A 27,674-nucleotide genomic window follows, 5' to 3' on the forward strand; every position below is an offset into this window, starting at 1 on the left:
CTACGGCGGCCGCATTTCGATGGGGGCGAAATGCGAAAACACCCGTGTACTTAGATTTAGGTGCACGTTAAGGAACCTCAGGTGGTCGAAATTTCCGGAGTCCTCCACTACGGCGTGCCTCATAATCAGAAAGTGGTTTTGGCACGTAAAACCCAATTTTTTTTAAGGCGAAGTGCTTGTGCTCTTGGTGGAAGGGGGGGGGGGGGGCTGGAAGAGGGTGGAAGTGTTGAAAGCGTAGCTTTTTTGTGTATACTATCACCTGAAAATCGTGTAATCTTTTTCCACAAACAGATTGAACGAATGCTATTTTCTTGTAATATGCGTACATGTATATACGATAATGTGGAAGCTTGTGTAGAGCATGTGTAATCTGGGCTTTACAGACACTATAGGTGCACGGCAAACATATAGGCACTGTCCAATTCCAACACGCCGCTGCACGTGGTCCTGTCGAGGCTATGTAAGGAAGTGGAACATTTTGTGTCGTGCATACCGCCTCCAAGAAAACGAGCTTAGTCGACACTAGTCCGAATCTGGCCTATAGCCAACGTTATACGCTAAATGTGATCATCATTAGCGCTCTCCTGACGCCCGAGTGACGTCACGACAAACTCAATGCCCTCGGGAAATCGAAACACAAATGCGTCGCTACAAATGATGGCATCCTAAATTATACATCGCGTGCTGAAGATCCTAGGTTGCACGACGAGATTACTGGGTTAGTTGCTGCGTATTGAATAAATCGAAATGCATAGCTTTCGCGCCATGAAGTGCATCAAGCTTTATCAAGAAGCTCGCTCTCAGTTGAGCTTCGGAGAAACTTCGACAGTGGCGACTACATCAGCATCGTCTTTGTCGAACAGCTCGCTCTCCTGAGAATAACGCGTCATGTCCACTTAAAACACTCTGCGTTGCATATTTGCAAATCATCGCTAAACCACGTATATCTTAAGAAGAAGAAAAAAAAATAACAAAAATAAAGCACGCCCCACATCTTGTATCTGCCAAGTCCTCTGAAAGAACGATGTGCTCCTTGTTTTTGTTTCTCTCGTTATCTCCCCATGAAGACTACACTTTCGCATCTTGTGTTGTTTCCCGCGTTTGCAGTTCCTTCCGTTAATTATCTGCATTGAAGCAAACATTAGCTCGCTGAACGCTTAGTTCGCGACGCATCGTAGATTTTTCTGGCGCGACAAAGAGGCATTCTTCATCCGCGGTCGTACGTAGACGCTGACAAAAATAAAATAAAAAAGAGAAAATAAAAGAGGTGTTTTCGAGGTACTTCGCTTTGTCCACGGCACTTCAAACCTAACGTCTCGGGAGGATTTCGCAGACGGAACTTCAGAAAACTTGAGAAAGCGTTCCTGACGCCGCATGCCGATTCAAGTGCACCCCTACGGAGTGACTTCTGCCGTCCTGCGTTTTTCCTTTCTTAAGGCGCCGAAAGAGTATGCGTCGAATATATCTTGCATCATTAAGGTTTCGCGGGCGCTTTCTTGAAGTTCCTACAAACGCTTTCGACTGACGATTCGCTCTGCGAAAGATGAATGAAGAGCGGCGAAACGAAAAAAAGAATGAAGAATGCGGGAACGGTGGTACTGCAGGAAAGCTCTGTGCAAATTTTTTGAAGCACACGCGCTTGTTGCCAAGCGCACCGTGTCTCTGTGTCGTTAGCCGGAATGCGTAGCCGTGTAGTAGCGCAGCTGAAATATTGAAGTCTTGGCAGCTTACGTCACCGTCTGAACTTAAGATAGTACCTTTACCCTATTTCAATTCATATAGCTTTAACATTTCTTCTGGCTCACGGAAAAAAAAAAATTGGAGGATGCTTAAGCTTCGCCTTTAGGAGCGGAACGCCGATAGTATTCAAAGATCTGTGACTTCTTTTCACGCTTTCGGGCAACTGCAGCTTATACGTAACCGGAATCTTTACCGGGAACCGCTGGTGGCGAAATCTATGCGCCAAGGCGAGCTTTCTGGTAGAAACGCGGCCTCTTGAGTAGGTCGATTTTCGGTTATTGTTTCACGCTCATGATATTTCAGTTTGAGAAGAGTCAACATAAATGCGTGCGTTGTCGGTGTTTTGTTTCACGGCATTTGTTTGTGTGCTGCCGTTCTCAAAATTCCAAAGAATAAATTTGTAAAGAACGTAAGACAAGGTATGAGCAACTTTAGCAATAGAAGGACAACTTTAGTGCCGTTAAAGGCCATTTCACATGGCGCAATTTTTACTCAGCGACACGGCGAATTCTATCGCTCAGCGACCGCCGCGACGTCGTGGGCTCTGCACGATTGGATTCCAACAAGTTTGTCGCGCCGTCGCCGAGTCGCAGCGATCGGCGCGATGTGGGAGGGGCAATGTGTGCGACCAGTACCCACCAGCCCCTGCGGCTTGCGGCTGTAAGCGGAAAAAAAATAAACATTTTTTTCCCGCTTACGCAATTCGTTTAAAAGGACAAGCTGCACGCTATCTAGGCCGGGAGCAGACGCTGCCTTCAGCATAAGTCACGTATACGGACTTGATTGCCACCGTTGCCAACCTCTTCATCGCTACAAATTGTGCCAGCTGCTTATACATGCGCACGCAGTAGTAGCTTGTTCTTCTGCAAAAGCAAATACTCCTCCCGGAAAGAAGTTGGGGATTCCATAGTAACAACAAAACTAGAGTGTACTAAACGGAACCACCTCACTGACGCCGCACAAGCCGTACGCTCACACTTGCGGTGTTGCAGCGTCTCACTCAACGCATCTGCAAGCTGTCTTAATGTCTTCATGCTTCTAAACCTTCAAAAATGGTGTACCTAATCTATTATCGAATAATAATAGGAAAATTAGAATATTTGACTAGTTTCCATCTTGTTTTTATTTAACGATGCAGGCATGGATACTTCGTGAGCAGCGGGCAACCTTGCGCATCGCTGCGACGGAAATCGCGCTGCCGGAAACGCACGCGCGAAAGCTGTCAGCGAAAATCGCTCTGCGTCGTGTCCGGCAGAACGATTTTTTCGCCCCAATCGCGCCGTGTGAAACAACCTTAAGACTGTTTCACTCGCGCCATAGCAGCAGTGAGAGAGCGGGCCCGATAAACGTCCGGTCACGGGCCTCATCAGTCTGCTGCGCCGCAACGCAAAGAGTGTGCTTAAGTTCTTTCACCGTGCGGAAAGTCTATTTTTCAGTTTTGAGATAAAAGACATGCGCATTACGCCTTAATAATAATACATAAAATTTCTTGTATAACTTAATTAGGACAATCTTGACTTGTACTGTCGTTATGTACAGAGGGAAAGTGTTGAAAATCTGCGGGCTTAGATCTTCACGCACTCCTCCTATACTCGATATAGCGGCCAATGCTTTCCTTGCTTGCTAGATTTAGCGGGCTATGTCAGTGAAATGGTCTATAAGATATGCGTGGTCCGCGATTATTTTCTCGGACACGAATTGACACGTCGGTGGGGGCCACCGACGCCTACGCCGACAGCGGATTTTCTGCGACACGGCGTCCTTAACGCTATCGCGTCAAGAAGATTAAAAATAAAATACCTGACCAAGGTGGTGCGTAACGCACAACCTTTATAATGATGAAAGATTATTCTTCACGCCATTATTATAAATAGTGTTCGCTCTTAATGCTGGAATACTAATTATTTTCCCCCAGAATTGACGATAATGCTGATAGCGCACGCTATGCATGATAAGCTAGTTCATTTTTGAAACGAACGTCCATTTAGTATTTTGGCGTGGATCACGGCTGGGAAAATACATAAATTACGTTTATATTTAATATCTTCCTTACGCGCAGTATGAGACGCTTTTTCTGTAGTAAAATGGAAGGACTGTAGCAGTTGCGTAATGATTATAATTTAATGGGGCTTATTCAAGAGGGAACTGTACAGTATACAGTGCACGGCAAATACTGTCATCAGTGTGGGGCGCTATAGGGCGAACACCTGCGCCGTATTAAGTACAACGCAGCTGCAACAGTTATTAAACTTACCAAAAAAAAATGGCTGTGGCTTCGCTAAGGTTAAGCCCAGGATGCGAAGCATACTAGCCTTTATTTTAGTTGTTGAACCACTGTTTAGCCTGGTGAACTGCTGTTGCTTGGCTATATTTGGTTCGGCTAGACGAAGAAACAACTCATGCGTTACTCTGCTTCGCCTTCAAGAGTGGAACGCGACAGCGTTCCCGTCGACCCGCCAAGGGGTGTAAGACAATGGGCTACGGCGCAGCGACTACGCGCCCCGCATTGGACGCGGTGAGCGTCGAGCAACGCAGCGTTCGGCGCGGCAACGAAATGTGCGCCTGAGCCTTAGACACAGGTAGTTTCTAAGGCAACACCGCATTCACTAGAGGCGCTTTTGTACCGCTTTGAAGCATCGTACTCGTGGCTCAGTGGTAGCGTCTCCGTCACACACTCCGGAGACCCTGGTTCGATTCCCACCCAGCCCATCTTGCAAGAGTTGAGTCAAAGCCACCTAGAAACAAGCGCAGCTGCTTATATACCGCCGCGACGCCGCGAGCGACGGCGCGAGTTGGAGCCCCGTTTCTCCTCTGTCGTGACGTCACGGTGTCACTTGGTATCGCAAGCTCACGTAAACTACGAACAGGACAAGCGCAAGTTTGAAGAAGCAATCCGAAGCGAAGAACTCGCTCCCCAACTCTGGGCCGTCCAGCAGGTCCACGACGCCGCCAGGAAACTCAACCTCCCGGTTCCGTCGTGGGAGACGCCCACTCCATGAGAGCCCAAAGCTCTCGTGGCCTGCAGGACCTGATTAAAGTTGCTTTCCTTCCTTCCTATGGCTAAAGGTCATTGAAGGCGACACCGCCGCGCCTGAGGAGCTGGGTTGAGCTCTAGTAATATGCTTCGCATAAAAGGACATTTCGTAAGGCCCATCGCACAGACATTTATGCATACGAATCCAGTCTACAGTCGTTTATTCCACATACTTTAACATTGTATACCAGTCTGATGATGATGAGCTTAAAGCCATTGACACCTACGCATTTTAGGGAGTTGGCCAGAAGTGGGATGAATTTCAGAGATGCTTTGAAATTACGTTAAATAAGTGAAATAAATTAAAATTCAGAGATGCATTTCTAAACAGCCATCTAGTATGGGGGATAGTCGAACCTAATAAACCGTGCGTCGTCTTATTTGTCCTATTGATGAAAAGGAGAAAAATTCGCATCCACTTAGACAGTAGCACAAACCTACAAATCAAACGCACAGGGGCTTTTCAGGAAGAAAAAAAAGTTCTTTCTGAGCAACCAGTATGGTTTCCTTTGTAGCATCGTGCTGCAGTAAACGTTGATGCTGACTTTTCTCTTTCGCAAAACTTCCACCACATTACAGATTTTCGCAGAACCGATTTGCCCTATTATTCCCTTTGATGATCGTCACCTTTGTAGCTCTGTTCGTAGCACTGTGGCGACATGAACTTTGAAAATAATTACTCAGTACTCTTTCTCTCGCTATATTAATGAGTTATACCGGGGCTTAGTCAGTCTTCTCGGCCTCCTCAGTTAAACAATGTACGTTTCTTTATTTCTCCACAAGTGAGTGCCGTATCCATACAACGCAATGGTTCTGGAGCAGTGAGCACCCTTAGGAACCGCCCAGCGTTTTTATGTATTAGTAGTATTTATCCCACTCTTTAAGTAGGTAGTACACCTTCCACGGCTTCAGCTTCTTATGCAAGCGCGGCGCACTCTAACTGCAATGTTCGGTGGCCGCATTGAGGCACGCGCGCTGATTGCAGTCGATCTCACCGCCTATCAATAATGCAAACTGTCTCTCGTGTCAGCGCAGCATAACCCGGCTGTGCAGAAGCCCATTAAAATTTCTGTAAGATGATCGCCTATCCTTTCCGCATGCACGATATAGTAGGCGTTAAGGAAGTTGAGAAAACAAAAATGAACCAGGTCCAACTCGGCAAAAAAAAAAAAAGAAGAAGAGAGCAGAAAGTTAGTTTTTGGTGACAGTTTCAGGTTAACTTTTGATCCATTAACAATAAAGTGCATGCAAATCCCCTTGCATATTTTAGAAGCACCTTGACGCCGGTTTTAATTCAGAAGCGTTGGATAGGCATGTGTAATGAGGAAACGGCTTGTAGAGGTTGCAAGCAAGTACACATCTGGCTGTTCTCCGTAGCTGACCTAGAAAAAACATCCAGAATAATAAAAAGATACCCTGTCATACAAATGCATAACGCAGGTCTTGCAGAAAATGAAGAAAAAAAAAGGTAAGTAAACGAAAAAGAGATAAGTGACCGAATATACATTCAACAAGAAGTGAACCGTACGAGTCGCAGTTACTATGTTCATTGGTAAACTAAGCACGATTTGAAGCAGACAAAAGTAAAAGTATTTTTGTAGACCGTCTGGTTTCTTTCTTTACCAAATTAGTCAGTTTATCCCTCCTGCCTTTCTGAGCTGCTGGGCAAACTCACGAGACGAGTTGACCTCTTCCTGCAGAGTAAGGCCGTCTTTTTCCTCAGTCAAGTTTCTTTCCACAAAAGTTTCTTTCGCATAAGCTGAAAGACATATCGGCCATTGACGGCGACACTTCCTTCTATATGTGTGTCCTGCTTGCGGTAAATACGTATTTCGGCTAATACAAAGCAGGCCAAGATACACTTCTCTTTCGCGTAAAGTCCGTCGCAAACCGACTCACCTGGCGAATGAGCTCGCCGACCATCCCGTTCCATCCGGCCTGCGAGTTGGCGTCTTGACCACCGTACTTCGAGTCGTTGACCAGCTTAAGCGTGTAGTTGAACTTGAGGTTGTCGGCAATGAGGTCGGCCAGGTCCTTGCAGTAGCCCTCGAACACGTCGTTGCCGGTGAGCACCTGGCCCGGCTCGGGCTTCTTGTACATCAGATAGGGCTCTTCCTGGCGCGCACAAACCACGGGGCATGCCTCAGCGCGCGCAGCCAGAGCAGTCTAACTGAGCCCCCAGATTCCACTCTCCTAAACCTCGACGTCACGAACACAAAGTAAGCAAACTGCGCTCATTATTATGCAGAATACACAACGCAGTAAGAACAAATGACAGGTCGAGACAGGACAGCGCTTGTGCTGTCTCGGCCTGTCTTCTGCTCTTACTGCGCCATGTATTTTGTATAACCAGGAATTACCAAAATGCCCAAACCTATTCCCTTGTGATGCGTACATTATACAGCCCTTAGGTCCCGTCCCTAGTTTTGTCTCCGTACACCCTTCCCCATGAGAAGGGTATCCAACCAGAAGGGCCTCTGGTTGACCTTCCTGTCTTTCAGTACACCCTTCTCTCTCTATCTCACGACTTCGCGAAATTGCCGAGTCTGTCAACGCCTACCACCACCAGCGTGTCACCGGGTAATTTACGCAATAATAAACGTTTAAAGTTGTGGCACACTTTCTTTCTACACTTATGCTCGATATATATATGTACATAATAGCGTAAACCAGAAAAGTTTACTTTATGTTACATATATCTTTATCATAGTACAATGACCCACAAGCCGCCGGTATTTGAACCTAGTGAGCCAACGAAGCCAATTAAAGGGAAGGAACGGTAGGCACCGTGCCTGTTAGGCTCAGTCATTTTCTGTTCATGTAGCAGAGCACTGTGACGTCACAGCGACCTTGATTTTGTGTGTGGTAGCAGTCTGTGGTACGATCTTAGGTTCCTAAATGTGCCTCTCGTAGTATTCGTTAAAGTAACACGTGTACATCTGCCATCACTTTTTTCCCTACGGTTCGTCCATTTCCGTTCACGAACTCTTGTGAAACAACTTCGTTCATAGTCTGATTATAAACGACCGCTAGTAGGCCGCGTTTCGCCTGGACGTTTGTAAAAAGATGGAATGAAAACTGACCAGCCGAGGTGTTCTCAATTTTAACCTCTGCACAGTACAGTATGTGCAAAAGAACAGAAGTAAGCGACCTACACGGCTAAGCAGAATACGCAGAGCACTTTAGTATTTATTCGGTATTCTAACGCAAAGACTAGCTTTTGTGCTGCATTGAAAGAAGAGAAGAAAGAAAACATAGCGTCCAAAAGCTGTTGTTAAGTGGAACTTGGGTTTGGGATAATATGAACAATCAGCGCCAGCGTAAAGGTCGTCGCGACATAAATTTCCATGTGAAAGCTCATCTTGAGACCTTAGTGGCGAAGAAGACGGGATACGCGAAATACAAGATAGTATAGGCTTGTCTGCACTATTAGGTTGCCGGACGCAAGAGGGACGATGTGTCGCTTACGGCACCGTTGAGGCCAGCGTAAGCTCGCGAACAGCGAGGGTGTGATGAGGAAGAGATGGAAGCGAGGAAAGCGACACCTGCTTGTACGCTCTCGCTTTGATTATGCTTCTTGAGCAACGTCCGCCATCTTGTGAGGTTAAAACGTGATGTTTGGGGGCGCTAGCTTGCAGCACTTCGCATATTCCTAATTGAATGGTGTGTGCTACAAAAAACAAACAAATAAAAAAATTTAACAATGGCAACGTCGGCGCTGGGCATCGTGGTGATGTTGACTGATTAGTCTTGATTTCTGTGAGGCGCCACTTGAGCTATCACAGACAGCGCAGTTAGAGGTTCCAGACCATGACATCACCAAGCTATGATTTATTACCCGTATCCAAAATTCATGTGGACGCGCCTTTGTGCATTTCGCCTCTGTCGGAACGCGGCCCACCTTAACCTGCAAAACAAACTCTCGACCTTGTGCGAGGCATCATCGCGTTTGATAAGCTGAAACGATGATCGCTGATATGATGTCAGAGCGGGATGGGCAGCGAAACGTGCACGTGCGGACGGTACGTAGTGAAGTTTTCTGTCCTAATTTGGGAGTGTCGGTAGCCACGCCTTCTTTCTGCATTTCTTTTTTATGACTTATTTTCATAGCTCTCCGTGCCCTCGACACTTATCCTATGCGAAGGGAGCGCGCGTTTCGACGTCGGCTGGCGGTCGACGACATCGTCTTCCAGCGCCTTGGACGGCCCCGGCGACCGAAGGAGCCGATATTGAGCCTATGCGTGGAATTAGAACCGCACCTCCAACCGTGTGCAGCGCGATCACATACCATAGCGACGAACATACGGGTGCTGGGCCCCTTGCCTTTATGCCATATGAGCAATATACCGTGGAGTTATTTTTTTCATGTTCGTAGTTAGTATCGAAATAATGACACTTAGTCGATTTGTAATACGGCGGCGGCGGTGGTGGTAGCGATGTATACAGGCGGGATTAGCCTGGCAGGCCTGGCCGGCCATTGCTCCGACTGAGTGTCTCTTTCTGCGCCAAATACGTCACCACGTGTCCATCAGTCCTGTCCCTCGCAGAAATCTGAGAAGAATGGGTGACGCCTCTACTGCAATTCTTTAGACGGCGGTGCAGTGAACGGGCGAGCGCGGTTGCGCTTGTCGGCTCTGCAGCAGACGCCCGGAAAAGGGAAGCTGTGCAGTGGTTAGTCTTAAAAATATCGCCTCAAATACTTATGCATGACTTGCGTTCGTGCTATCAATTGACCGCACTTCTTTCATTTATTGTAGTCTAATCCGAGCTTTGTTTCCTCCTCGCTCTCATACGACGCCCTAAGTTAAACGCGGTGTCTCTTCGTTTGCATACTAACAGCGAAGTTTAGTGGATTCTGCCCCAGATTCCCGAAAGACGTGAGTTTGATACTTCTACTTCATAGAGTAGCGGGCGAATAATGCTGTAGCAAATAGCAACAGCGGGGAAGAGAGAACACTTGCTCATGCGTACTCGCAGCACAAGATCAAGCACAAGCACAGCCACGCAGTCACACGAAACCATATACTAAATCGTTAGTAAAATAAAACAAACAAAAACAGCTTCCATTCGGCACTACGCTACACTTTTTATTGCTGAACATTACTTGTATTCACAACGCTGTTGACATTCGTGCCCAAGTGTTTCACCTAATTGGGTAATTTTTTGTAGGATATTTTGTTGTTGTTGTCAGCTTATTTTTCATTCATAATTTTTTTCTTGACGCACGAAATGTAGGTAGGAACGATTAACAGGAGTTCATATGGAGAAGCGTGAAGCAATATACTTTCTCCTACTTCAATTCGCTTCAGGGGAAAATATAAAGACACTCGTATGTGCCATAAAATGGAACACCGACAGAAAAGAACAAATTGCCGCTCGCGATGACTGACACAAACTTGCAAGTAAAAGGAAGGAAACATGAACAAATAATTAGGAAAACACGCACAGAACGAAACCCGGTGAATGCCTCTCCTATTTTCTGCGATAATTTGGAAACTAGTGTATTGTTGTATCAAAAATACTAGCTGGTAAATAAATAAAGCCGTAGGTAATTATCAGGGAGACGCGCACAAACGAAAACTGGGATACACGCTCTTTACTGTGTGTGTGTGTGTGTGTGTGTGAGAGAGAGAGAGAGAGAGAGAGAGAGAGAGATGAAACAAAAGCAATCAGGTTAACCATGCTAAGCCTGCTTGGCTATACCTTGCACAGGAAAGGTAAGAAAGGGTAGAGAAGTATTAGAAGGACAGATGAAAGCTTCACGGGCCGTACGGAAACACGCTCAAGCGTTCGTCGTTAGTTCAGTCACGAACGGCCATGTAAGGTGATGCATGTTAAGAAAAGACACAGCGTTTTTGTGGATTCACATCACACATCGCAGATGCCACGGCTCCAGGATCTTCTCTTCCGTGCTTGTTGTGTTACCTATTTGCGTGGTTATACGGGAAAATGAAAATATCGTGTATCATCCGACCGAGATAGGCAGACTTTTCAGTTTTTTTCTACATCTCTGAGTGGGGCAACAAAATGGGTCTAAAAGAGCGAATGAAGACATTTAAATATATTGAAACAGTTCTGCGGGCAGTTGGAAAAACGCTTGTTATTCCTGTGCCTCTTTGCGAATCAATCCCGCTCATTTAAGTTCACGAAATACAAAGATAAGAAAGCTAAACAAGTTCGAGGGTGAAACGAAGGACAAAAAATAAGCTATCAAAGGAATCTATGCTTTCCTTCTTGTCTCTCTCGCTCTTTCTTGAGCCGCACACAACGAGCAGCGCTCGCACGGAGGTCGCCTCGTCGCGTAACTTCCCGACACGGCGCGGGATGTCTCTGACGCGGCGCCGGGGGCGCCGTGCGACGACAATCATCAGAACCATCGGAGCGGAACGACGTGAAAGGCGTTCAGACCGGCACGCAGGCTTGCCGAGACAGGACGACAAGAGGCGTCCAATGCTCGACCAAGAGGCAGCTTAGAATAACAAAGGAAAAGAAGACGCGTCGCGCTGGGTCACCACTTCGTTTGTTTTCGTTTGCCGGCCTGACTGTCATCGAGCGACGGGGGTCACATTATCCTTTCTCTCGATTCAGGGCTGGTCTCTCATCGTTCTGTCAAGCGGGCGAGCTCCGCGCGCAGACACAGGCGTCATGCTGTAAAAAGTGGTACATTTTGTGCGACAGGGAGCTAGTCGTCCATTGTAGTGCTTGCCTCAATGCCCGTCAAACTTCGGATGCTTGATCCCGCCCCCCCTTTTTTTTTTGTTATGTGCCATTGCTGTCACACTATACACTCTTCTTTCTGCCCGAATTTCTTTTGTCATCATATTTCAGCCGTTGATGTATCGCAGTGTAAGCCCGAATAGGCTGCTGTCGTCGATCTGTCACCAAGAGAGAGTGAAACAGAGCACGCGTGGAGTAACAGCTAACTTACACATAGTCACACTTACGGTTCCTGTCATGGCAACTCGCAGCTCAAATCGGAGATTATAAACGTTAACTTTACTAACACTTTCTTTTGAGACCCCAGTAAAGCCTCAGTAATTGCTTATATTAAGAGCTTCAGGAAGCCGAAGGTTGTTCTTATTGCGTATCTTTTCTAATCTGTGTTGCTGCAATGACACCTAACATGCCTCACCTGCAAAGCGCAGAACCGTAGGACACCGGGGAAGAAATAGTAGAGAAAAGAAAATTTTACGAAATGAAACTGGGCTGAGCGTGAAACCGCTGAATGTGAAATCCGAGGACAGAAATGAGAAAATAAAACAAAACTCGCAGTTTCGCCCGAAAGGCGAAGCATCGATCGCGGTAGCAAATTAGTCTACAGCCATACGAAGTAAGGATAATAGTTTTATCGGCATTATAAACTTGTAAACATAGGCATAATAATTAAATTGACAAGCATGGTGTCAAGCGTGCACAGGCAAACATGAACACATCTGACTCGTTTAACGCGTGAATGCGCTGCGAAAACGCTGCAGTGAGGAAACGCGGCAGCAGCAGCGAGCAAACTGACCTTCACGCAGCCGCTCGCATCAACGAGAACTAAGTCGCGAAAACACCGTGCAGTGCGAACTCTGTACACGTCGCAGATGGCTTTCAAGATAAAGCGGCCCGGCCAGGCGCGCGCTGCCGCCCGGGAAGCCGGAAGTAGAACGCACTTCCCGCTTCCTAGCCTCATTCCGAAGGCTTGCGCGCGACGGAAGGGGGCGCGCTTCCTCCCCGCTCACCCTTCCCGCTCATCGTCGGCTCACCCTCGCAGGCTTTCAGTCGCACATGCAGCATACGGCGCGAGGCGACGATTTTATCTCCCTTGGACTTTATATGTAACCTCACGGCGACGGCGACGCCGACGGCAGAAATGCACCTGGAATGTCCATATATTTCTTCAATGCTATCGCAATAAAGAAAAAAAAGAAGATCGCGAAGCAAAGTGCTGCTTTGCAAATTTGCGTGAGTAGCTGCGGCGGTGTTGTCAGCCCACACGTGTTCTTTCTGTCTGATACACGCTGACAGACATCGTCCGCATGCCCATGACATCCGTCGCTGTGTCAATTATTTTTTTAAATGCTAGCGATGAACTGTAGTAAGAGGAATAGTTACATTAGGCTGTCTTGACTATACTGCGTTGCTCGCCCTTGCGTGTCTGGAGGTAGGCTCTCTTGTAAAAAAGCTCGATGGCTTTTTAGGTATGTTTTAACACCACCAGGTGGGGCACGCGGTGGCGCAGTGTGAGTGGGAACAGTGTGGCACGCTCCACATTCGGTACGTAATGTGGGTGGCGGTGGTGGCATATTAAACGGAGGACCCACTGTATAGATGGAGCATCACATCAAGGTAGCCGAGCACACCATTCGTGCTCCCAGCTGCAGCACCAACTGGTATGCAGCGAGAGGCAACGTTTAAGCCATCGGAAGCCACTCGGATGGCGGGCCCCCAGCCACAGATCTCACCCTATGGTACAACCTAAAAGACTGGCATGTTACATGGCTGGGCACATATCTAAATCCAGAAAATAAACCCAGTTAGTTGCCAGCATTATACAGTTTCGTGTAATCACTCGGTGCATCTCAAGGCCAGGTGCGAAGAAAGCACATATTGCGTAGCAGCTACCTCGCCTAAGCGTAAAGCCGGAGGGTGCGGGCGCAAGCTCAGATTTCACGTAATGCCGGCGCATGCACGCGTAACGACACTTAGGTAACAAGAGGACCTCGGGCTCCATGTCTGTGAAAGTTTGTCGTGCTTTGAAGAAATGTGCCTGTAATAGACTTGAAGTGTAAATAGCGTCTACTATTGCTTTAAGATATTGATGTTAACAAGATGAGACGTTTTCATTCAATTATTCCCCCCCCCCTCTCTCTATCAATGTATAAGGTTGCCTAGCGAACAACAAAACAAAGGGGATTGAGGGAATGCTATCGGGCTTTCTTATTGTCAGGCGTTTGTGCTTGTCTTATCACCCTGATGAATGCGGATTCACAAATCACTTGACGCGGTCACCACGGCAAAGAGCAAATAGCCAGTGTCACTAGTGTTAGCAAGATACCGATTGTCTTGCACCACAGTCGAACTTTTTAGTAAACCTCTTCAAAGATCCAGAATCTGCGACTTATCGAGCGTTATTTCACTAGTTTCTAAAAAATATCGCCATGGTTTTCTCCGATCTACTTAGGCCATTATACTGTCTGGTTATTTGCTTCAGCGACCATGCTTATGATCGCGCTTGCTTTCGCAGGCAGATAATGCAAACATCGCTGCTACTTCGTATATTTATGCGGCCGACCTTCTGCACATACTTTGTCTACAACAGCTCTCTAAAATCGCGCAAACATGCACGGCGGCTGTGTTTCAGACATATTTCTGAAATGTGTTGGCTACGGGGCCGATCGACGAGGCACGCTAATAAAGTTCTCTTTGTTTACTGTGCTCTTCAAACACGCCTCGAAATTCATACGCTGGACCCCCGGGTCGATCTATATGCCCGAGCAAACATTGACATGAAGAAATCTTACACCTACAGCGAAGACTGGCGCCTGGCACTTCAGCGTGACTGCCAGCATCGCGCACGCGCGCTTCGAGTGGCTAAACCAGGAGCGGCTTGCACGAACATTTAATAACGAAAATACAAACGTTGTCTCCTTTCTTCCAAGCACCGCTGCAAACAGAGAGAACGAGACCAACACGCGGGACTCTTGGCCTCCGCCGCCTTGTATTCACATTTTATCTCGCCAGACGCGCGGGCTGTCATGCGAACTTAAGCGGAGAATCGTGTTATGTTTTCGGTTATGAAAGGAGAGAAGATCAAAGTATAGGGGGGGGGGGGGGGGTGACGTTATAGAGAGCGCGTGATCGCGCACGAAGATTCGGCGTCTTGTACACAGCGTTGCCACATTTTGCTTCGTTCTTGTGTAGGATCGCGACGGTCCCATGCTCTGCGTCAGCCGCGTGGACGACAACGGCGGGGCAAACAGCGTTCCACTCTTGTGTGCTCATGTTTGCTCGTGTAGCAACGTGAAAGGAAGTGAATGCTGTTCAGCTGAGCAAACATTTTACCAGAATGAAAACGCCTACTTTTCTGACGGTGTTCTAATCCAATATCTCGCGCTTTTCTGCAAGCGACGCAGGAATGCTTTTCGTGCGGAAGAGAGAATATAACTGATATTTTTTTTTCGCTTTGAGTCTGATGCAAAACTTTAACATCTCTTATTTTAAGCGCTTTTTGCGATAGAACAAATGAACACAGCTTCCACAACGGTTCCTTCACTTGTATTTTGTCAAAGATGACACCGTATGTTTGCGCGAAAAATTTTATGAAAGACAAGGGCGGGAATTGCATCACGTGTCGTTTCTACAGGCGAACTTGGTAGTGCTTTATATAGAACCTTTCTAAACGGAACCAAATTTACAAGGGGTATGAGTGTTGCTGTGTCTTGGCTGCATCATGTCATGTTTGTGGAATTTCTGACGAGAGACCCCGGGAAGGACCAGGTCGAGAATTTGATTTCGTTTTTCAATGATTTTCAGCAGTAACAGGAGACCGACTAGATGTCCGCAAATCAGCTACGGTCATGCGCGTATTGATGCTGGTTTCTTTTTGTAAAGACTGCACACAGTGGGCGTCGACAGGGAAAACAAAGTAAAAAAAAGGGGGGGGGGCGGCGGGCACCGATTACTCTACCCCCCCTATCCCCTCGCAAATATTGACGAACATGTTACCACGTGCAATTGCCGTTGTACTGCTACAACAAACATTCATTCAGCACAAACATTCCTACAAGTAATGCGCTGGCGCTACGTTACTTGAGGAAGCCTGCATAACGCCAACACGTTCGGCACGCATATCGCAAACTACTAGTGCGATAATAGCACCTATGCCAATAAATACGAAGCACAGGGGAAACATTCTTTACCACTACATGCTTTTCATCTGCGCTCGCAGTATAAAGGAGTGCACTACGCATATTGGTGTTCGCGAGTAACGAATACTACTTCGTATTATCCGGTGCGCTTGCATGCATTCACGCATACACGCATGCACTCCTGCATGCGTTTGCTGGCTATTAAGGGATAAATTTTCGCCAGTTCGCGCTTTGAAAGGAAGTGAACAGAGTCGGAGGTATTTCCTTTTCATCTAAGAATGTCAGAAGGTATACGTGTAGCAACTCGAGGTCAGAAGTACGACGCCGACACTCGCACATCAGGAGGGAAAAGGAACAGGAAGGAGAAAAAAGAAGCAAAGGGGAACTTGTCGTGACAGAAACGCTTTACCAGAATGCTGGTCACGATGTAGGTCTTGTTGCTCTCGAAGCCCGTGTCCTGGTAGACTCGACGGTACTTGGGCGACGAAAGCTTGAGCCCTTTTAGGTCCGACCACTCGGCGATCTGGACAAAGTAAGGGCGGCCTTTTGCCATCACCGACAATTTTCCTTCTGCGCGTGGCTTCTCTTTAGGAAGGAAGCTACAGCCGCAGCTGCTCCTGTACAGGATGCCCACTTGCGAGTGGCTACACTAATGTCTAGTGCCTCTCGGCGCTCCTGGGAGTTTCGCAATTCTGTACATGTATGTGCGTGCACGTGCAGGGAGCTGTCGACTTCTGCATTACACCGGTTCTTTCTTTCTTCGTTTTCTTTGTTGTTTTTCACTATGAATCCGGAAGATGGCTCAGGTTGCTGGATGCCCTGGGCGGTGCCGAATTTCAGTAGTTTCAGTGAGTGGTAAACCGAGCTCTCCGAGAGGACACTCGAAACTTTTTTTCCTGTGAAATGCGATGGCAACAAAACCAGGCCAAATCGAAAAAGCAATGACGTAAAAAAAAACATTTTTTTTCCGGACGCTCTTGTACCACGTACCTTTACCATCTCGCTGTTTATTGTCATTTCGACCACGTCAATGGTGTAGTTGACTCGGAAGCCTCGGTCGTCAAAACTGACGTTTCCAGTCAGCCCTTTGATCTTCGTCTAGAAAAGGGATGTGAGAGAAGCCACATAAAGAAAACAGAGGTAGGTAGCAAAAAAGACAGAATGAAAGCAGGGATCAACAGTCCTTCAGTGTTTTCTTTCTGTCTATTTTTTTCTCACTAAGCGCAAGTTTTATTTCCTGTACAACGAGAGCAGAAAGACAACATCTGCAATTGATGCCACATGCTCACGCTGAAGAGAAAAGGGAAGTTGAAGTGTTTCCGTGCTCCATACTCCTTTTTCTTTTTTTCCCCTCAATGGTACCGTTTCGTTCGCAAGCTTATGAGAACATAAAGAGGGATGAAAGCGAACCAATGTTTGTGAAGTGTAAGGTCGCCCTGGTATTTGTGCTGTAGAATTGAGTGCGACTTGTCACTTATTGTATAGTTGAGCATTGCGGTGCCCGGGAGGTCGTTTTTCTTTCTTTTGTTATTTCTTGATTTGTTAAAAATGAGGAGAACTGCAGTATCCGAGCTATTCGCTACCGCAACCTCTCCGCACTAAGGTATCTGAACACATCTGAAGAGGCCATAGAAGCATAAAGCCTAGAGTGCCTTCCGGTTTACGATATGCTAAAATTTTTTCTTTACTGCATGCTTGCGCTTGACACCTCAAGGGGCTCGAAAAAGAGCAAGAAATACTAGTGCAACATTGGAGATTAGTATTACAGAGCTTTAAACGCAATGTGCCCAAGCGGCTTAACTTATCCAAAGAGTAGGATCACCAACACTGCATATATATGCGCATAACCGCAAATTGGCTTGGGTTATCTTTTTGTGAAGGGTTGTCAGCGTGCGCCAACTTTGGGTGCATGTTATTTCTAAAGTACTCTGCGTTAAGGCTCAATAATACTGGAGTATAGTTAAAACAATAGCTGTAGTTAATCACATAAAACACGACGTTGCAAGCTTTTCAGATCTTTTTGTATATATTAAATCACTCAGTTCAGGCGTGTTTAGAAGGACACGAGAGGCTTGGGAGGGTTTGGCGGCAGGAGAGGGGGTGTACAGACCTTTCTATGGGTGTCCTGCAAATTACGTTGTCTTGCCTAGCGGGCCGGATTTGTTTTGTGGGCCCTTTGTAGTCGAGCTCTTATATAATGATAATCTTGAGCACTTGCAATTATTATTGTTTATCAGGATATCTTCAAAAAAAGATAGTTACAGAAGATGCGAGAAATCTTAGAGCACAATGCTCAGCTTGCGGGTGTTTTATTATTTTTTTACGTGATTAAAATGTGATGTTGGTGCCCAAATGTGGCGATGGTCACTCCCTGTATGTTGCTTAAGTAGCGTTTTACACATGCGCACTCGTACACGCTTATCTGCCGGAGGCACCTGGCACTGACACACTCATAGAAGACAAGGGACGTTGCTCGTACCGAGCGAATGCGTTTGGCGATCTCTTCGCCATGTTCCCAAGGCATGACCTTCTCGCGGCGGCAGTCGATGCCTCGGGTGTTGTTATTGTAGACCTCGCCGCGCCTGAAGTTCTTGCTGAAGATGCTCGGGTAGTCTCGCAGGAGCTGCTTGAATGCGTGCAGAAGCACTTTGGCACCGTCGTACATGAGGGCCGCGTCGGCCTACGATGACAAAAATGAGACGCGTCGTAATATCGAGTGGGGAAGAAGGAAAGAAGAGGACCAGGTTGTTAGCTGAAGGCGAAGCCAGGGTTGCAAACTTGTGCTCTAATTTATTGTTTTTTTCCCCTTCGAGACTTCGGCAAACAAAACGCCGCAGCAGTTAGACGGCAAGCAACTTGCAACTCAGGAGAGAGATCAGTTCAGAGCAGACGCGATTATAACAGCAAGATATTGTGCAACGTGCAAACATAATTATTTACAGTAATATTAAAACATCAAAACCACTTCTGATAGTCTTAGACAGTTCACACAATACAGTAAATCTCACAATGTCACTCACACTGCAATGTTCTTACACAACTCAACGTAATAAAGCACCACACAGTTCAGATACACAAACGATCGAGCAATCCGTCAAGCACTATTGGAAATAACAAAAAAAGTTCTTAAATCAAGCTTTTGCCTTGCTGTCCAAACTGAAATAAGCGAAAGTACGATTGAGCTTGCTTTCTAAATTCGTTGACTTATTAAGGAATAAGCTGTTAGAGGCTGTACCGAGGCTCTGCCAGGATTCTAACGAACGGACTTAAACGCACGTTTATTTCGCAGACGATCCACGTCGTAATCATAAAAAAATGTACGACGCTAAGGACTGGTCTTAAACTTGTAGAAAATTACCAAGAAGTACTACGTTCCTCCTTCCACCTGTGCACCGCAGTAGGAATGCGTTTGAAATTGATTACGTTAGTGTTGAAAACGGGGTAACTTCCGAATTTCTAAACAAAGACGTGAGCGAAAGACAAGTTAAAGCGGCAAAATAAAAATGATCCGGCCAAAGCAGTAGCTAGACTGTTACGGTTCGGTTATTAGGATGTCAGAAACGTTGGCAGTGAATAAATAATTTAGCCATCCCCACGCCGTGAAGTTGCCTCAATAAAAAAAGAAAAAGGCAGGAAAAGAGTGAGTGAGAGAGAGAGAGAGAGAGAGAGAGAGAGAGAGAGAAAGAAAAGAGAGAATGATAGAGACAGCTTTTTGCGTAGTTTCCCATAGGGCACCAGAGAAAATCCCACCACTATCGATACCCCGGCCACGTCACCTAGAACCGTCGCACAATTTCAAGCGTCACAATTCGGCGATTTCTGGCATTATAATTTACTTATTATGTTTTCCTTTTTTAAAAAGTTGATACTATACGTTAATATCTCCAAGTTTCTCATCTCCAATTGCCTCTTGATCCATCACAGCCTATTAACACCTTGAAGAGAGTTGGTCAACTTGAAAGAAGAAAGAACAAACTTTACTGTATACTTACAGGAGTTGCTGCGACGTCTGAGTCTCAGCGTCTTCGAAGTTCGTTTTATTATCTTTTGATACAACTGTAGAGGCCCCATTGCGATGTTTAGCCTAATTCGAGGCGAAAATCTCCAGATTTCACTAAAAACCTCTCTCACTCTCGTATATTTCGGACTTTCAAGCAACACGGGTGATGTACGCTTTGTTGTTCGTCAGCTGCTAGATTATGAAAACTGTGTCTATTAAAAAGCCGCCTGTCTAAAAACCACAGCAAACAAGTCAAAGCCTTGAAGTAAATGAATCAATAGCAACAAGAAAACACACACACATTAAAGAAAAAAAAACAATGTTGTCAAGCGAATCATACGATTTCACAAGAAAAATGGAAATGGTTATATCATGCATTGGAAAAGCAATGTTTCACTCACCGATATTCTCTTCTTCTTAGGGTCTGGCCAAGGAATCTTAGAGATGCGCTCAGTAAAGACTTCTTTGTAAGGAAGCGTTGTGTTCTGGACTAGCCGGAAGCCGGTGATGTTGACGGCGCCGAACTCCAGGCTTGGATTGTTTTGGAATTCGTCCATAATCTGGGAGGAGGAGAACGCATACGCAAAATGAGTGACCCTTCCTGAATGGTTTATGCCAGGAGGAGTAACTAGTTTTTCACTATGAGGCCAGTATATATCAGACAGAACAATCCATATAGAGTCACTCTGCACTATATTTATTCTAAAGATCGTTTGCAATCCTTGGGCCATGCCAATGATTATGTGCTCTAAGGTCATCTTATTCTCACTGTGGATTCGGCTTTTTCTTCACGATCTTGGTATAGAACAGCCAAATGATAGCGAACTACCTTTCGAGATTTCATGTGCCTATCAATGTGAATCTTTCCTAAGCCTTCCAAAACTAGCCGTTCACACGCCTCCGACTGGATTTCGTTCGTACTTGGCCTTTTCGATGTGTCTAAGATTCGTAATTATACTTCCTGCAGATTCGAGTCTGACATTAGCTCTACCGTATCTGTGTCGACTTCAGCTGTCATCAACTTGGTACGCCTTATTTGTCACGCAGCGGCTCGGCTCATATACTTACGGATGATGTTTATTAATCCAGGTACTTTTTTGTTTATTTGCGTAGTTCTAACGATACTCACAGTTTCTATGGTAACGCAAATAAACGTAACGTACGAATATTTCAGTCAATCCCTACAAAACGAAGGCGCGTACCAAAGCTGGCTTCTTGGCACAACGTATGTTGATGTGGAGAAGTCAGATTGACAGGGCACTTTTTAAGAGCTGCGGGCGGATCACGCCTTAAAAATTGCTTTAGAGGTAACGTAGTAGTACATGCGATATCTTACAAAAGCACGCACTGCCTGTTAGCTATTGGTATTATTAGGGTTGAGTCATGACACCTGTATATATATATATATATATATATATATATATATATATATATATATATATATATAACCCCCTTTCAAACTCTTGCCTTTCCTTCTGAGTTGTTGATAAATTCGACTTCGCCTGCCATCTGCTAGCCACCTGGTTAGCTCAGATGGTAGAGCGGCTGCCCCGGAAAGGCGGTGGTTCCGGGTTCGAGTCCTGGACCAAGACGAATTTTTCTTCAACTGCGAAGCTTTTCGAGGAACCCGTTCGGGTTTCCTTTGTAGCACTTAGATACGTTTGGGTGGATGTCTCATGTTTCTTTTATTTATATATATATATATATATATATGAACAAGAAGAAAGGGGGTTAACCGAGGGACCCGATATTTATTAATCGCAGCATAAAAAACCAGCGCTGCCAAAGGCTCCACGTACAAATGAACATGGCATTTAGCCGGGTGTGCTGCCGCTGCGCCGGCTTATCGCTATCATGAACTGCTGCGAGGGAAGCACATCGGTGGCGTAAATTGCACAGCAAACGCCTGCGATCACTGCCCTATCGCCTTTTAAGCGGCAGCACACCCTGCTAGATGCTATGTTCCTTTGTGCGAGAAATGTTTCGGAGCGCTGCAATAACGACGCGCAAGCGGGCATGTCACGTGGTATTCTCTTGCATTTGGCAGGTATCTGCAGTAGGTGGACAAACACTAATACCTCATAGAAAGTTACAAACTGTTTCATCGGACGTTGTGCAAAGCGCTCTACAACTTTCTAATTTGAATTTTCTGCCAAACTTCGTTGCTTCAGAAGTTGGTTAATTAATCTTGACTAATTATGCAATTAGGCAGAATAAAAAAAATATAGTGTGACTTACTCCACACAATAACATTTAGTCGCTTCGCATTAGAGGACATCGGCATATTATTAAACTCTGGCTAAATTTAGCTGGTACACCCTGTGTAGGCGCACATAGAAAAGCCAAAACGTACATTTAATTTCAACGTATCGGTCGAGGGCCTACCTTCATCAAGAGCGCGGTCGCAAAATCACTCTCGATGAAGGCTACACTCCGGCCGAAACGTCGAATTTAAATGTTTGTTTTTGCTTTTCTACGTGCACCTGCACATTTAAAATATATATATATATATACACCGGATTCGAAGAACTATTTCCTTCGTATATATACGTATGTCTGTGTGCGTATGTGTGAGCTCGAACATTTCGTAGCCTTTCTACGATGCAAATCGAAAACGAGTTAACTCGTGGTCCCGCTACTCTTGAAAATGCTTGCACCGGAGCACGTGCACTCACAAGGCTGGTGAGCAGGAAGTGGTAGTTTCGGCGCCCCATGAACGGGTCCCTGACGTGGCTGATGATGATCTGGCGCGTCGTCTCGGCGCTGCAGTCTAGCACGACGTACTTGCGCGACTCGCGGTCGCGGTCCTCCAGACGTCGCAGAAAGCGGTGCACATCGGACGCGTTCTGCACGCGCGTGACAACCTTCACCTCCAAGTGGTACCGGTCCGTCGTCAGCTGGAATAGGTGCTGCAGTTTCAGCAGGCCTGCGACGTAGAGAGAAATTATGGCTTGCATGTATGTTTGACCATCTGGAGACAACTTTGAAAGCGTTACCCTCGGCAGAAACAAAAAAAAAAAAAATAAAGGACTCGCCATCCCGGCCCTGTTAAACTGGATATCCGGCGAAGCTGTGGAAAACCACCACTACAGCTGCTGAGGGTGGTATTCTTTATAGATACGAAGTGATCATAAGGCGCACGAAGCGGGAAATCCAGCGTTAACATGCGATGGTACAAAAACCCATGCGACCAAGTGCTGACGTCACGTTTGACATTATGACGAAACATGATTACGTCATCACCTCAAACGTCGCCTGATGGAGTCATTGCACAAAGGTCGCGTGATGTCATCACCATGTGAAACGTTATGTGATAACAGCATCGCACGTCGCGATATCGCCCACTGAAGTCATGCGATGACGTTGTCGAGTCAGACGTGGTGTCACGCGATGACGTCTTTGTCAAGTGATGTCCCTTCATGATGTCATGTGATGCCTCTTGGAGAGGCAGCACTGTTCGCTTTCAGCTTCTTTGCATTGTTTCCGGAATCAGTCCACATTTTTGTGGAATAAAGGCCGCACACGCAGACACAAAAGGTCGCGACCAACTAGAAGCTAACAGCTTTGCTGTGAAAAATGAGCTGTAGCTTGATGTTTATTTATATTAAGGTGGTGCTTGGTTGGCACTTTTAAGGCAATGCGGGGAGATAATTTGGCGTGGAGTGATGGTGAGGTTAAGCAAACGGGCGTGCGCGCGCTTTTGTCTGATTTCTTCCCGTTATTTCCCGATTCTTAGTTGAGACCTTGGAGCCAGCCCATATGCAGCTACTTCGTATACCTTGCGGTTAAAATAGTGATATGTTAAGTACATCTAAAAATTAAAACAAAAAGCAAAACTTTTTTTCAGACAGAGGAGGAGGAGGAGGAGACAAAGGAGAGGAAAGACAGGGAGGTTAGCCAGTGTAAGTACCGGCTGGCTACCCTGTGCTGGGGAAAGGGGTAAAGGGAATAAAAGACAGAGGGATGTATTATCGCGATCTAAGTAATGAAATCTATGACAAAGTAAACTATAGTATGAGCAGCAACCAAAAAAGAAGATTGAGTAATATTTCATATGTACATTATTAGGAGTTTCAAGGACGGTTTGAACTGTTAAGTAGCTCTGCAGCGTCTAGTGACTCTTCAATTTCCTTCAAATCAGCTGCTTGGAATAGCAGTTACTTTGTTGCCAGTTGCTCTGATACGTTTGGAAAGCTTGAAGTGATACTGAGGAGAACCACTTGTCTGATCTAAAAAAAAATACATTTCACAGAAGCCAGTGACGACAATAGTCAATACAATAGAATAGCCGAATGCTTCTAGAAAGCTATTCGATTTATCAAAGAAATGGCGCGATTGAAGACGTATTTAGGTAGCGTTTGTTGTTTCATTGCGTATAATTCTTCAGAAAGCGGAGCCGTTAATCAGCACACCCGTAGCGGTTGTATAGGCGGCTATATGCACATAAGCCCAGTTCGTGATATGCGTGTTATCTCTGTAACCGCGTGAGTGTTGGCGTGTATAGCGGCTGCCATCTTCCTCTCCCAACATCAGAATCCTCTGTCGCACCGGCCACAAGGGTAGATAGGGTGGCAGTAGAAACATAAAGACTGCTGTCCGTTCTGATTGCTCCAGCACAGCATTCAAAACTTAGGACGCCCCGAAGCGCCCGCACGACAGCATTATAAACTATTATAACTATTATTAACTAATATTACTTGGTGAGTTATAATAGTTGGCGTTCGGTCGAGCGAAATCAGGCACCCTTCGCGTCGCAGCCATTGCATCGATGCTGAAAGTCCGGCCATCATCGACTACCAGCCTGCCGAGCGCCACGAAAACGGACGAACCAGCCAAAGAAAGAATTTAGTTCAAAAAGATTTTTCTTTTTATCTCTTTTCTGTCTGTCTCTCTCTCTCTCTTTCTCTTTTTGAGTAAGAGCTCCAGTGTGAGAGTGAGATCTCCAAGAAGCTAGCTGACAGCTTGCATGCTACAGCAGGAGACGCGCCCTGTTCGCAGCGCAGTCCATCGCTAGCAGGAATGTGAAACAAGTCCGATTTGCAAGTCACCTTCTTCGTAAGGTAGGAATTGCTGAGATATGACCTCTAATGCTAATGCAGTGTTTGCGCATTTGGGCTCCGCGATATCGCAAATTGCGCTGAAAGTCCTTGAAGCGCAGTGTGAAAGCGGCGAAATCGAGCGACGATATACCACGCCACGGTGGAAATGCACCAACTTCGCAGGTACCATGTCTTCACGAACGCTGTGGTACTGTTCCCAAGATGAGTCTGGTGAAAGACCACCGGCGTTTGTCAGGACCAATTTCTTAACAATTTTTTTTCGCGTAGCTTCAGGTTCACGGTAAAGAAATGTATGTGCTTGCAGTGTTTTTCTCTTTCCACTGTTTTCGGCATGAAACGGCCCCAATTTCTTGTTACACGTCAGCTTCGATTGCATCTCTCATAACAAGAAAAGAAAAGCAAGGAAGAAATAGGACAGCGTATGATCGGTGTTCTCCTTGCGCGTTCTTGTTCTAGCTGCTGCTGTTGAAGATGGATCGTTACTAACCTGCCCAACTTAGAGTCCTATAATATTACTACATTGTCAAAAGTTTAATGCGCATACTTTTTTTTTTGAGGCTAACACCAGGTACGGTATAAACTATGAAGCACGTCTGCTAGATTTATTTACGGCCAGCGCCTACAGTAAATCTCCAGCCGGTTACTATATCGCTGTTGAAACAAACAGGAACGCTGAGAGGTCGGCATACATGAGAAGCAGGAGGAATAACGGCGTACAAGGCCCGCGTCTGTCTCGCAGGGCCGTTCATCACGGCTTCTTGCGCTCGGCCACGATTCCATTCGGCCCATCTCTCTCCGATTGGGGGCGTGCGGCATAAGGCAAGAGCGATCAATCTTCCTTCTCTGCGTGGTAGTTTCTTCGCATAACCCAGCGTGAGCTGAACTCTTCACTCTTCGTTCTTGAAACAGGTTTGGGCACATGGTGGCCAAGAGAAGGCACTGCAGGCATTTTGCAAATGCTGTGCCGCCAGTCGCTTGTTTACCTGGTCTTCGCGTAAGCTGCTCAGGAACCGTGGAGGCAAACATCTGAGGGGGAGGGAGACAGTTTGTTATTTAACTCGAGTTTAATGACTCAAAGGCAGCTTAGGCCATGATGCGCGAGCCACAAGGTGTTAGAAAATTAATAGTAGAAGCGGTAAAAGCTGTATTTCCCTAAAGCCTATTCAGAAAACCTGATTCAATTAAATAGCTCAGGATAGCCGTCGAGGAGATGTCACAGGCAGAAAGCAAAACGTAAACCACGAGAAAAAAAAACATAAAAAGACGAGGCGCAATGGGCACCAGCTAACACACGACCATGTCAAATCAAGTCATGCACCGTCTTTCATGGACAGATTTAGAAATCCGGGTCTCGGAACCTCTCACTGCTGCAATCATACTGCTTGCAGAAAAAAAAAACCTGCATGTGTGTTATTGTGAGAAAACACTTGATACTTGTTTATTTTGATTCATTTAAGGCGAATGACATAATCATCATCGTCGTCGTCGTCGTCGTAGTCGTCGACGTCGTCGTCGTCGTAGTCGTCGTCGTCGTCGTCGTCGTCGTCATCCTATTCTATGTCTATTAGAATATGGTCTATACCCGTTTGCTCTCTGATAAACAGCAGGGCAGTTCGAACACGTCGAAATCGAGCGACGAAATACCACGCCATGATGGAAATGCCCTAACTTCGCAGGTACCGTTCCTTCACGAACGCTGTGGTACTGTTCTCAAGATGAGCCTGGTGAAAGACCGCCGGCGTTTGTCAGCGCCAACACGTTTATGAGGCAAGCCGTAGTGGAGGGCTCCGGGCTAATTTTGACCGCGTGAGTTTCCTTAACGGGCCCATAAAAGTACACGAGCGTTCTTGAATTTCACCTCAATGCAAATGTTGCTGCCGTGGCCGGAAGTGGAACGTGTGACCTCGTTTTCAACGCCAGTACGCCGTAGCCACTGACCAACCAGAGCGAGTGCATTTTGTTTTAGAACACTATGCGGCTATTCACCCGCTTACTTCATCTCTGTAATCATGGCGCCTGTGTCTACCATATTATTCTGGGCTAGATAGATGAGTAGAGAGAGCGAGAGATAGAGCGAGAAAGAGAGCGAGAGAGAGAGTTGAATGAAAGGCAGGGAAGTTAACCAGGACTGAGCCTCATTGGCTACACTACGCAAGGGGAAAGAAAAAAGGAGAGGTCAAGATTAAGAGAAGAAGAAAAAGTCTCACTGTGGATATCGCCGTCGTGGTAGCAGTCTTCTGCTCTATATCCACTGATGGTCACTCACTCGGGATCACAGGCGGTCACTCAAACCGGTAGCTTTCAAAAATTGCATTAGCGATTTTGTGGCCTTTCGTAGCTGCGATATGCGAGGCCATGGTCCCAAGATTTGTTCATGGGGAATGGTTTTCTAGCTTACTGCTTTAGAGCTCTGCAGAGATTGTATGGTAGAGCGGCTCAAAGGAAAGGCCCCGGCTAGTCATGTAGTGAACAAGGGGACTGACCAATGTTGCGTTTCGCCTGCGACACGTGGTTTTGCCGGCGCGACTGCGGCGGGGCGGCAGACATTTTGGCCCGATCGTCGTCGCCGCAACACTCATCGGCAGGTGTTTCCAGGCGCGACTGCGGCGATGCGACCGCAACGGATCACCCTCGCATTCCAGTCATTGTGCCCGAAACAGGCGATGCCAAAGCAGGGATCATCCTCGCATTCCAGTCATTGTGCCCGAAACAGGCGATGCCAAAGCAGGGACCATCCTCTCATTACAGTCATTGTGCCCGACCGGCAGCGCTACAACAGGGTGCTACGAGATCGTGCTCGACAGGGTGCTACGAGATCGTGCTCGACATGGTGCTACGGCATCGCTACGACAGTGTGCGTCACCATTAGCCCATTGTACATTCACGTGCTCGTCTTTTGAGGGGTTCCTTCTTGCCCTCAACTGCGAGAGTATAAAAACAGCTGCCCCCGGACGCCAAAAGGAGGGCTCCGATTTCTTCTGTTGAGT

At 46.5% G+C, this 27,674-nt stretch overlaps 1 protein-coding gene across 2 annotated transcripts in view; it reads right to left on the reverse strand.

Annotated features, from left to right (window-relative positions):
- Window positions 1-27,674, reverse strand: part of LOC142579190 (glutamate receptor 1-like) — a 266,702-nt gene that overhangs the window by 34,953 nt on the left and 204,075 nt on the right. For both annotated transcript variants that reach the window (XM_075689158.1, XM_075689159.1), the window contains exons 5-10: window positions 22,303-22,553; window positions 20,029-20,187; window positions 18,107-18,307; window positions 16,618-16,725; window positions 16,037-16,150; window positions 6,674-6,889 (exon numbers count right to left, since the gene is read on the reverse strand). In XM_075689158.1, the coding sequence (XP_075545273.1) occupies window positions 6,674-6,889; window positions 16,037-16,150; window positions 16,618-16,725; window positions 18,107-18,307; window positions 20,029-20,187; window positions 22,303-22,553 (1,049 nt within the window). The remainder of the gene's footprint in view (window positions 1-6,673; window positions 6,890-16,036; window positions 16,151-16,617; window positions 16,726-18,106; window positions 18,308-20,028; window positions 20,188-22,302; window positions 22,554-27,674) is intronic.

This window comes from Dermacentor variabilis, chromosome 4 (assembly GCF_050947875.1).
Source record: "Dermacentor variabilis isolate Ectoservices chromosome 4, ASM5094787v1, whole genome shotgun sequence".
Classification (NCBI taxonomy): domain Eukaryota; kingdom Metazoa; phylum Arthropoda; class Arachnida; order Ixodida; family Ixodidae; genus Dermacentor; species Dermacentor variabilis.